The 12,872-nt window shown below is 39.6% G+C and overlaps 1 protein-coding gene across 5 annotated transcripts in view; it reads left to right on the forward strand.

Moving 5' to 3' along the window:
• Positions 1-1,016: 1,016 nt before the first annotated feature.
• Positions 1,017-12,872, forward strand: part of COL11A1 (collagen type XI alpha 1 chain) — a 237,297-nt gene continuing 225,441 nt past the window's right edge. For 3 of the 5 annotated variants that reach the window (XM_039483992.1, XM_039483993.1, XM_039483991.1), the window contains exon 1: positions 1,021-1,451. In XM_039483992.1, the coding sequence (XP_039339926.1) occupies positions 1,337-1,451 (115 nt within the window). In that variant the 5' untranslated portion in view covers positions 1,021-1,336. Of the gene's footprint in view, positions 1,452-12,872 lie in introns of all 5 variants that reach the window. The other 2 variants (XM_039483995.1, XM_039483989.1) reach the window with 2 other exon arrangements.

Raw genomic sequence — 12,872 nt, forward strand, 5'->3', positions numbered from 1 at the left:
TCCCTAGTAAAACATAATTTTCTTGGAAGCCATTATTAAATCATATGATTGTTAAAACAGTTTTCATTTTAAAAGATAAATTAACTTGTTTTGAAGCATAAATATACCAATAAAGACACACTTTACAAATCCCATATGTATATATGACTAGAGCCATCAATAAAAATAGTCAGTTTAGATTAACCAATGCCTTTAAAGTCAGTGAGATAGAATTCTTAAGTGGTTTGGCTAATTTGAGCAAACTGGCTATGCTCTAATGACATGTAAATATGGGATAATGTGGAATACCCATATACACACAGACAGTGCAAAGGGAATTTGTCGTAGATGTACTTTTAAATGTTGGGCCAGCAGCTCTCCCCGGTTCCAAGGCCTCTGCTCTGCATTCTGTTGGTTCCCCCGCTTCCTTTAACCTTGCCACACCGGAGTTCTTTTAAATACCCAAACCTGCTCGTGTGGAGCGGAGAAACGTGTCACGGCATCAGTTCTAGTAGCAGGCAGCGCCTTTTCTGACAGGCATCGATCGTTATCTGGGCTGGGTTATAACTTCAGCAGCGCAGACCTGTGGGGACCAGGGAGGGCACCGTGATCATCTGACCCCCTCCCCCGTTCTTCTACCCCCCGCCTGCCCCCTCTTGCCTCCCGTTCTGCCCCATCGCCCGCCCGCCCGCCTCTCTGCCCCGTCCCAGCAGCCCCTCCTCTGCCCCCACTTGGCTCGGGGAGCGGATTCCGGCAGGTCCGGGCTGAGCCCCCGCCGCACGGCTCCCAGGGCGGGGAGCGAGCAGGCTGAGGCTGAGGCTGAGGCTGGAGCCCGCTGCGGAGCGGACTGGCCTGGCCGGGGCGCTGCAGAGCAGGGAGGCTCCCCGCGGGCTGCTCCTGCAATTCCTTTCATTCCCCAAGTATTGATCTGCCCCGGCTGGGCGGCTCGGGGGGCTGGTCCAGCCTGCGGGGCCGAGGGAGGGCGGTCTGTGGGCTGCCGGAGGAGGCGTGCGATTGGCTTCTGACCTGCCGCTGGCTTGTCAGTTTGGGCTCCCGGGGGTGGCTGCCGAGTGCCGCTCGCCCAGCCCTCTGACGGGATGGAGCCTGTAGGGGGATGCCGTGCTCCTGGCATTTTGATTAAAGCCCCTCATCTCCCTGCAGTCTGAAGGCAGGGCACCGGGGGAGGAAGGAGCGGAGGGGGCCTGCACGGAGCAAAGAGAGGGACAAAACGAAATCCCCGTTGGCGGTTCACGGATGGCTCTATAAGAGGCAGCATCTCTGGGAATACCGTGGAAGGGACGGAGCGGGTATAAATTGAAGGCGCCCGGAGTCCGGTTCACACTTGTGGGCGCCCAGCATGGAGATGCAGAGATGGTCCACAAGGTGGAAAACGAAAAGGTGGCTCCGGGACTCCACTGTAACCACACTCATCACTTTTACTTTCCTTCTCCAGGCTGCAGGGGTCAGAGGAGGTAAGAAAGAGACGGGAGCTGGGCGCTACCAGCCAGCCCCCCTTCCCAGCTGGGGAGGGAAATGCAGGACAATGCTGCCACCCGGTTCTAGAGGAAGACCTGTCAAATTAGATCCCCGTCCTGGGGAGGCGAAAATAATGGGGTGAGGGGTTAGCTCGGGGTATTAAGCGCTGCTGGGAGCCTCTTGGACAACCAGATATAGAGGCGCTTTTCTAAGGTGCGGATGGTTTAAAGACCCCCACATCGACCACTTTCTTGTAACTGCGGAACGGGAGGAGGGGGCGAAGCAAGGCGGGTTTGAACACAGCTCTGTGTTTCCTCCACCACGAAATCCATTTTTAAAACCAACAGATGTTTCTGCGATTTTCAGCTCGATTGAACGTACCAAGTCATTAAACTGGTAAAGTTCACCCAAAGTCTTGGCTAAAGTGTAACAAAAGTCTCTGCACTCTCCTCCGAGGAGATGGGGGAGGGGGAATCTCAAGATTTCAAATGCTACTTAGTTCTTCTTTCTCTATTTTTCTTTGCAAAGATTTTTAATTGGCAAAAGTTTTCCAAAACTCAGGGAAGAGAATATCTATTTAAAATGGGCCCTTTGCTAGCCCGTCAACTCTCTCCCTGCGCGCCCTGCCAGGTGGGGTGTGCAGCTCCCAGTTGGAGAGCCGTAACTGACCGGGCGATCGGTTTGGGAGCTAAGGACGCTTCTGTGGCACAGCAGGGAGGTCGGTGACAGGAGCCGGGCTCAGCACCTCAGCCTTGCACCGAGAAGCGGCTTCCCACCCCCTCATTCCTTCCCCCATCCTTGGGGAAGACTGAGTGGTCCGTTAGGTGTCTGTGGACATGGTTAGCAGGGTGCAATTCCTGGGAGCTTGCAGACGAGCGAGAAGCCGCAATCCTCCCCCCTCGGGAGGGGGAGCTCAGAAGGGAGGGAGGGCCCTGAGCTCACACGTCTGGGGGTGGGTGGGAAGGGGTGGGGCGCGCAGTGCATAACCCCCAGTGCTCAACTCCAAGAGCTGCGCTCCTGCACAGATGCGTGGTAGTGTTAGGAGAAGCAACAACCGCCCCAGAAGCGCCCTGTTTGGGGACCTCAGTTGGAAACCAGCGGAACAGTCCGATCTTATGACCTTAAAAGATCTGCTTGCATATATGTGGAACTACACATATAACCTGGCTGTGCATTCTCCAGTGACTTTGAACTCCTAGCTGAGTGGAAATGTCGCTTCTTCCCACTGCAATCTGCAGTAGGGATTAGGGTCTTCTTGTGGCAACCTTGCTGTTAGGGGCTGATGCTCCCAGAACAGAGTCCTGGTTATGTTTATATCATTATTTGTGACGAGATTTGCCCGTTTTCGAAGAGAACCGTGGTGTCGTTTTCCACGCTTTGAGTCAACAGTAGTTATGATGGGGAGCACAGAAAGGTGAATAATTAAAATTTCCATTCAGCATTTTGTACCTGGTCACCACTTGAATTGTGGCAGATCAATCAGTAATTCTGCCCCCTGCTGGTTTCATTTACAGTTAGGGAGGAGGGGGCCAAATTCATCCTTGCTGCAATTCCAATGATCCCAGTGGAGTTACACCAAGGATAAGTTCCCCCACCTCCATCTAGCTGCAGGGGTTTGGGTACTCATTACTATATTGAAATTGAAGTTATTGAATGAGGGATACTGAAGACAAAGACTGGATAGATTGTTTTTTAAACCTAATATGCCAGTTGAATGTGCGCTGGAGACGATTCTTTGCAGCCTTCACTTCATAACAGTATTTATGAAGACAAAGAAACTGAGTTCTGAGGTTGAATCTAGATTTTAAATGAAAATCTGAACCCAAGAAGCACTGATAAAAATTCAGCGCAAGCTACGTGGTATTTACTGAAATAACTTTAACAATAACAGGAGCACAGATTTGTGAGATTGATAGATTTACTAAAATAAAACCTGAGTGAAGAATTACTTTTAAAGTTCTTCCTCCATTCTAATGAAGCAAGGAAATATCAGAAATGTAAAATGACAGGGAGCAGCTTAAGACAGTTTGTGAGTTTTCCTGAAAACTGCCTGACAAGTAACACAGTAGTTTAAATGTTCAGAAACAGGGTATGCCATTTGCTTACAAACTGCTGGTAGCTGTGTGGTTAGGGCTCAGTCCAACTGTTACTGAAGTCAGTCAGAGTCTTTCCATTGATTTTAGTGACAATTGGATCTGGACTAATTTCCCAAATGAAGTATTAAGTTATTTCTAAATAGTCTTTTATGTGCTCCACTGTTATTTAAAATACTTCAAAGATAAAAGAAAATAACATTCACTAAAATCTAAGACAAAAATGCTCTCTTCAGTGACTGACACTTGAAAGCAGGAAAGAAAATATAGAAATAAAACTTTTGGACACATCATTGTAAATTATGTGATAAAGTGAATATATTGCAATGTTTCATCAGAATGCAGTATAAAACATATCTTAGTAACTACATTAAGATTAGACCTACGATTTTTATTTTATTGGGCTTCTCATAAACTATCAGTTTATAAAGCAAAATTACACAACGTATTCATATAAAGTGTTAAACTTTTATAGTAATTACTTTTTTAATAAGACACATTATCTTCTATTTAGAAAGACCTCAGCAAAATTCCTAAGAGTCTTGATTTTTTCTTACAAATTGCTTTAATTTTTTTTTCCATAAAGAAAAATGATAGGTGCCCGTCTCAGTACGAATGAGGGTGGAGAATTCCTGTTTAGGCTCCTGAGGTTCTCCACCTTAAGGCAGAGAAACTCAGAGAAATGAGAAACAACTGAATGGGGAAAACAGTGAAATATATTTTGTCGCTTCAGTGCCCACTAACTTCTCAGCAACTCTTGTTAGAAAATATTTTTGCTTTATAACCTGGTACAAGTAAACAAAATACACCTTTAAAAGACTTTCTTTGATTCCCCCCATCCCCAGCCCCCTCACCTTTAAATACCAAATGTGTTGGCAATGCATTTGGTATGAATAAACTCATTTAGTCAAAATGGCATGGCTTCAGCACTATAAATGTTTGTAAGGTCCTGGAGTCAATGCACTATTGTAATGCTGATTTAAATTTCATGAGCAAGAAATGAAAGAAAATCCAACTTTGTTTTTTTTAAGCATTTCTGGTAAATGGAAACCTTGCTATTCATAAGAGTACAGGACAATTCTGACTGAAAATGTGATTGGTCAGTTATATAAAGAAAATAAATATATGAACTTCTGTTTAAGTCAATCCACGGACAACAGAGTATTTGCTTGAATATAGTGTAGGTGCTTTATTTCAGTCATCCCATTAGAATGCTCCCCAAACTTCCTTGGAAACCAGCAGGAGTTCTTGGTGCATAAGGAGCGGAGAATTGGGCCCATTACAATGGAAAAGACTTTTTTATAATGTCCATACCCACCTAAAAGTATGTAATTCAGTTTTGAATGCTTATTGAGTCTCAATGGAAATGTAGCTCTTCAGCTTTCTCAGAAGAAAACTGTTTAATGTCTAATTATTATTAACCAATACAAAAATGTTGATTTCAAATAGTAACTTGTAAATGTCTGGTCAGATCAGCTTATTAGTGATATAACTCAACTGTGATGTGGACTGTCATGCTGTGTGTTAATGCTCAATTGTGAAATTGAACAATTTTCATGTCTCCTTTAACTTAAAATATAGTAAAATATTTGTAAAAGCCAGTTTCATCTTATTAAAAATACCATAACCCTCCAAAGGGTAAAGAGATAATCAATTTCCAAGCTTGAAAAAATGAGTTAAATTGATCAAACCATAGGAAGAATTGTTAGGAATAACTGCTGGTGGTCCCAGCTGAAAAGTTTGTTTGAGTCCCAGGGATCAGCAGGTGAAATGGTTCTATCTTCCCAGAATGTGCTGTCTGACCCTGCATGAATATGTCTGTTTTTTCTTTTAGAAATATTGTAGAAATTCTAAATTAAAGGCTTTGTCTTAGACAGGCAACTGACAAAGAAATATGACTGGTATGTGTTGTGATTCTGCAGACTCTAGTGCTTTATATTTAATTTACAAGGAGACCTGACAGACTCCTGAAAGGACAATTCAGGCTGTGTCTTTTTACTAGCTCTGCAGTACAAAAACAAAACAAAAAACCCACTTCATATTTCCTAGCTTTATTTTTAGTCTTGTTAAAAATATATTATCAAGTCCAATATATATAAACGCACAAGCATAGCACACACAAGTGATGCATATCTAAAATGTTATATCTATATTAATCTAGAAGCAATTGTTTGAATTGATATTCTACACTAAAAAGAAAAAGCTTCCTTAACACAAAAACCTGCTCTTGGCTGTATGATGTTTTCTGATAAATTAAAACGCTTTGTTTAAAAACACAAAAACAAAAAACAAACCACTGGTAAAACTGGCATCTGCAGTATTTGTAGCAATAGGACCTTTAATTCCAACAGAGGAAAAGCATAACAAAAGAACCATGGCATTATTGCTGAACTTAAGTTGCACCTAAAATGTGCTGGAGCAATTATGCCTCTTACAGATTATTATTTTTTTTTTTGGTATAGTGAGGAACAGTAGGGTTTCCATGTGCCAACAAGATTAAGAAGTTGCTTTTCTTTTCTCACTAGAGCTCTTTGCTTCTTTTCATAAGAAATTCTCTTAACATTTATTAATTTATTGTTGTCTTGACTATTCATTGATAATGTGTGCAAATAAATTAAATGGACCTTGGGAGACATCTCTTGTGTAAAGAAAGTAGAGTCTCACAAGTGATAAAGATTTGCCCATTGGATGGACATGGAAGAGATGGGAAAATTAGCATTTACTGAAATTAGATGAACACAGATGCATCTTGTCAATAGTTATAATTAGAGTACCAAGTTTTAAATACACATCTACCTCGATATAATGCGACCTGATATAACACAAATTCGGATATAACGCGGTAAAGCAGTGCTCCGGGGGGGGCGGGGCTGCGCACTCCAGTGGATCAAAGCAAGTTCGATATAACGCAGTTTCACCTATAACGCGGTAAGATTTTTTGCCTCCCGAGGACAATGTTATATCGAGGTAGAGGTGTACCACCTTTGCAAACTATAAATGTAATACATTAACTGTTGATCTCGTTATTTAAATACTAGCAGCAGGAATTGGCATTATTTGAGTTCTTTTAGCACGTTATCACATGTAAGGGGGCATAAAAACCTTTGTAAATTTTAGGCCTGGGATTTCTGTATATGTCAAAGTGTTAATGCTTTCAGCATGTGAAATAGAATTTTGTTTGACAGAACTGGTATTAGGAGTGCATATTGTTTGCTACCAGGTTAAAATGAAGGATGCATAATAAAAAACAAATACACAATAAAAAGCACAGATCCTGATCTTGCTGTCATTGAAGTTGATTGCAACTGAATTAAGTTCATAATGACTGTATAATATGGGCCAAATGCTGGTCATCTTGCTCAATTGAAGAGTATTATTAAACTCTGAGTCTTACTCACCACATGTCCACCTTTAAAGTGAGCAGGATTTGGCCCAACACAAATACTAAAAATATTCTAGCAATCTAAATAATTATAATTTTGGAACAAGATTATTATTCAAGGTCTAAAGCCCATTTCATTGATGTCAGTGGGATGCAAAACTAGGGGCTGATTTGCTTGGCTTATAGTCATGAGTAGTTATATCATTGACGTCATTAGTTATAGGATCAAGTTCTCAAGCTGTGGGACTTTTTAAAGCAGATCCTCAGCTCCTGTAAATGGTGTAGATACACTAAATTCAATGGAGCTACTCCAAATTTCACCAGCTGACGTTCTGACCCTTAGATGCCTGTTCTTTTCTTCTAAAGATTTTCTATATATATAGTTGAAAATGTACAAATATGCCATCTTCAAGACTGTAGTCTATAATCAGGATATTTTTGAAAGCTAAAAAAGTTTTCGATGAAATACCTCCTTTGTGTAGCTACAACCATTTGGGTTTAGAAGTCCCAATCTCTCATTTTTTATATTTAACTATTAGCCACATTTCTTACTAAGAGAAGGGACACTGTGTCTCTTGCTGTGCTGATCACCATTTTTAGGTTACCCTCTAACCTAAAAAATGGTGCTCAGCAGAGCCAGCGTCATGGTAATGAGATTATGGTAATGGCGAAATGATATTCCAGGAATTTAATTTGTGTTTTGGTTGTCTCAGAATGTCACGTCTGAAGGTACTGTCTCCATGAGCTAGTAGTTCTACTAAAGAACTTTTTATCTCAGCAAGTAAAAGAGGCCTCATCATGTTTAGACAGTGTGAGAATAAATTTTGATTTAATCAACCAATACTCTGATGTAAACCAGGGGTAGTTCCAGTGGAATCAATATTGAGCCAAATCCTCATTACTGCATATTGGCATAAGACTTCACTGGAATTAAAAAGATTTATACCAGCTGAACATCTGACCCCATATTGCACTAGTATAAAAATAGTGTAAGCAATCTCACAATCAGATTGAGGTAATGCATGCTCTGTTTTAATGAATGCTGCTAATCATACCAAATAACCAATATACTTAGTCTAAAATAAGGTCTTATTGTAAATAATGAAGAAGCCACTGTTTAGGCAAAATATGTGAAGTATTAATGAAACCTCAACCTCAAAAATGTAGGTTACACTCCATGTCTAGACCATTTTGGTCAGTAATGAAAACCTAATAGGGAACTCCTTAATTCCTGCAGAAATATTTCAGCTAAATGACTGATACTTTCAAGCTAACATCATTAAAGGTCTGAGCCTGCAGTTTATACACAGGCAATTCTTACATTGACCTCAATGTGCAACCTGAGTAGGGTTTTTACTACATGTATTTTACAGTTTTGGGCTCTGAGAAGAGACACAATTAGTTGTTGATGGTCATCTAAAATAAATCAAATAGCTTCACAGTGTACTTTAATTTTCTTTGAATTATAATTTAAGAATATTGAGTGAATTAAGGGAGCTCTGCATTGGCCTAACTGCTCCTGACGAAGTCAGTGGTAGAATTCTCAGTGTCAGACTTCTGTGAAACAGAGTTAGGCCATTCTGAGTACTTTTGAAAGAGCCCACCTGTTAGTGAAGTAAATATTTAAAGCATTCCTGAATGCATCTGGATAATCTGTTCTTCATATACAACCAAATATTGAAGTGATCTACAACAATGTCCTAGCCCTCCTGGAAATGCCATCAGCCCTTTGCATTTTTATCTGAACGCTCTTTAAGGTAAAGTACAATAAAACTGTAGTGATTAGAAGAACTACATTTCTCACCAGAAGTAGAAGTCATGGGTCAAAATCTCAAACCTGGGTGCCTAAAGTTAATCTCTTAAATTCATATTTAGGCATCTAGATCAGGATAAACTGATTTTCGGAGTTGTTGATAATTTAGACTTCATTTCTAAATCTTGAAAATTAACCTCTCTGTGGCTCATTTTCCGAGTTTGCGAAATAGGGGGAATCCTAAATATTCACTTTTGTAAAGCACTTTGGGATGGGCAGATGAAACATGCTAATAATAATAATTATTATTATTAGTATTTATGATTGGTACTGCAGATGAAACATGCTAAGAATTAATAATAATTACTGTTTATGTTTGGTTTGCCCATAACAATTGTCCTTGGGTGCATGTACAACATTAAAAACTACTCCAATATAAACATAAAAAAAATAAATAGGGTCACTGCATTACAAAACCAGCAACCACCCCTATATGGCAAATGCCTGTAATAGTACATGCATTTTGAACTGTACCCTAAACGCCAACAGACTCAGAGTCTGTTCAGCCAGAGAGGGACGTGAATCCAAAAGTCAAGGACTTTCTGTTGAAAATGCTCTACCTTTAGCTAACCATATCAAAATCCAGAGCTGTTAGTAAATACTCCCCCATTGATTAACTAGTTATTGGCTACTTAGGGTCTGTCCTGTTATTGAAGGTTCAGTTCTAACTATTAAACTAAACTGTTTGCTAAATGTTTACAGAATTAGGGAACAGGCTGATAATCTGTGAGAAGTAATGCACACAAAAAAAAAAGAAAAAAAAAAGAAAAGAATAGTTAGGTTTCACGGTAAGAGAACTGCTTAAAACAGAGCTTGAAAAATGGTAGCTAAAATAAACCTATATAAAAGCTTTCACACAATCGGCATTTAAGTTTTCTTCTGCCCCCCACATTTCTCATTTATTCTGGTATGACTGCACTGTACAGACACAGAGCACAGGCAGCAACAATTCAAGTTACCCTGTTCTCCCCTACCAATGTGTCTCATTAATCACTATGGGAGAAAGGATAGTTTAGACTCCAGGCCCATTCAATTTTGGTCTTTCTGAGGAGATGATCAAAACTGGTGCCAGATAGAACCTATTGTAATAGTAGTGTTTATTATTTGGATATGTGCCCAGTAGGAGCTTGCCTAGGGCCATTAACTTACTTCATAGATAATAGGATACTGCCATTAGATTGTAATAAGTACCTAGAACCTTGGATGGGTGCTGAAAAACAGAGGCCAAGATTTTAGAAAACTAGGACCTTAAATTTAGACTCTTATGTCTTTAAGTAATAGCGTGATTTTCAAAAGTACTGAGCATTCAGCACCTAATATTTAGAAACCTAAATATGTACCTAAGTGTTTAACTTTAGGCACCCATTTCTGAAAGTCTTGGCCATAAATAAGAAATACCTGAAGACTTTTCATCAACATTCATTGGGTCTGGATGTTTTTAGACTGTTAAAATCTCACGGCTGAATGGTAGCTAGCCTTTTAATAGGGTTAAAAATCAAATAAAACAAGAATAAACTTTTAAAAAACAAAATTTAGGAATGAAGAAAGATTAGTAAGTCCACACTCTGAGTTCCAGTTTGTAATGAAGTTTTGAGATAATTCCAATGATACGACTTACCGACATAATGTAACGTGTTTACTAAGGAACAATACAAAGTATAAATTTTTTTTTCAGAAACTAATATTATTGGACCAAATTAATCTCTTGTGTACTCCAGGGATGAATCTGGTCTACTGTGTTTAGTGGCTCCAACTCTTACACTCTATTTAGGATGGGGCATTTCTAATGAATTAGTACTTAAACATTTACTGTGAGGACATTATTGATGAATAACTGCAAAATCAAGAGGAAAATCAATATCTGTCCAATATAGTTCATTCTGTATGAAAGAGAAAAAAGTTCAACAAACTGCAAAAATATATTGGACAACTCAGTGTACAGCTTCCTGTTTCTCCTTTTTCTTTTTTTTTCCTTTTTTTTTTGGTTTGTATCTATGTAAAGTAATTGAATCCTGGTAAAATTGTTTATTGTCAGTTATTACTACATCCATTTAAAAGGTGGAAGCCTTATACATAATTTAGGTGATGAGGATCTAGCACTTTTCCCCAAATGGGGAGTATATTGTCTGATTCTCTCACAGAACTGAAGAGAACAGAGCTAAGGATTTACCAGCCCAAAAACTAATTGCTAAGAGGATTTCAACACCTATATTTTATTAGGGACTTGAGCAAAGAGAAATGTTTTTAATTTAAGTATAGTCAGGTTCAGGCTTGGTGAGATTTCTGATGGGAATGAATTCCCGATCCAGAGGCCTGCCACTACAATCATCTTATTGTCAGGCATGCCTTCCTTCTATATGCAGCTGAGGTGATATAGGATAAGGAAAGAGGTAATCTTCAACATAACTCTGTCCTAGAGCATTATAGTGCTCAGTCACTGGCACCTTTAATTGAATCTGAAAATGCAGTGAAGGGGCAGATTACAATGTGCTGAAATTGGTTTGCCCTACTTAAAATGTGGATAACTAAATTCTTCACAAGCTGAAGCTTTTAAGTGGTCTTTGTCTGTGGCAAGATCCATGTGTGAGGAGGGGAAAAACATCAACATTGTGGGACTTCAAAAGTGGGAAGAACATCAGAGGCTTCTGGGATGTCTCTTAAAGGAATGATCAAAGCCACTGAAAAGGAATTTTGTCTCTGCCACAGGATCCTCAGTCAAGAGAGCAACGCTTCCTCAATCAAGTGCATTGAGGGCTACTGATGGATTTAATAGGATTAGTGTGGATATTTGACCTCAGTCCATTGCCTTGAGTCATTGTTGACCATGAAGACTATCTGTCCAAATACAGGTCTGAAGAATAATTGACTAAGATCCAGATTACTGAAGACTATCCACTGATGATGGAGTTGGCTTATAACCAGCTTCTCAATGACCATCCCCAGGAAGGTGGGGTGGGGTTAGGTACTGGTTGGTAACTGACAAGCCTGTTAAAGTCAAGAAAGGTATTTTTGAGCAGGGATCAGACCACAGTACATTGAAGATTTACTCTCCCTCAAATAATAATTCCCAACAGTGAAGTGCCCAGGTATTCTATATTGTCTTTCTCTAGACAGGAGTAGCAAGGCTCTGACCTTGGATCAATCTCTTGTTTTGCAGCAAGAGCAGACAAAATTACTGTCCAAGATATTGTTTAGGTAGCTGATATGAACGTTGAATAATGGGTTGAGGTGATAAGTGGTTTATTTACCTAGTTGTAAAGGATGTGATACACAGGTATTAACTGCTCAGAATGATTGGGCCAGAACCTCAGCTAATATAAAACAGTGCAGCTCCATTAGCCAACTGAGGATCAATCTCATTGTTATGTATATGTACATGGTTCACTAAGGATGACACATTACTTTAGTTATGCTTGAGTCAAGCAAATCTTATTCAGTTGCTATGATTTTATCTCTCAGTAATATAGTGGAACCCAAGAATGTGATTGTCAGGGTTTTTCTTATGTTTTGTAATAAAAATCCATTTTAGGTTGAAAGTCAAAAGACCCTTGGCCCAAATATTATTGTTTTAAACTGATTAAAAATAGTTTTCCAATTTTCATGTAAAGCACAGAAGCTATTACTCAAAAATGTGTAATTGTTTAATGGGAAAAGCTACTGATCATTGGACATGGAACTTTTTACCTCTAGCTTACCACTTTGAATACAGCCCAGTTTGGTAGGCAAGGATGGATGGTGTATATTTGATGGGTTCTGTGAATTTTTTGGAAGGATCATATCACAAAACCACCACCTTAACTAGCACTAGTTGTACCATTGTTGCCACCGCAACAGAGGAACCAAATACTGAATAGGCATAGAGACCAAAAACCTCTTTCATCCCTGGAAACTTGCATTGCTATTGCTTCTGCTACAGTTGTTCAGTGACTAGAATGAAGATTCCAGTCTCCACCATTGTAAATCTAGAAACTTTCTTGACTGCTAAGTTACTAAAATAAAATTAGTCTTAAAGCATGGTTATAGTCAGATACTATCACCTTCTTAACTCAAAATATCTGCTCCCTTTGTAAATCCAAAGTAATATCTGCATATGTTAGAGAATAAAATACATTTGTGTTACTCTTTACTC

This window comes from Mauremys reevesii, linkage group 8, assembly GCF_016161935.1.
Source record: "Mauremys reevesii isolate NIE-2019 linkage group 8, ASM1616193v1, whole genome shotgun sequence".
In the NCBI taxonomy this organism is placed as follows: domain Eukaryota; kingdom Metazoa; phylum Chordata; order Testudines; family Geoemydidae; genus Mauremys; species Mauremys reevesii.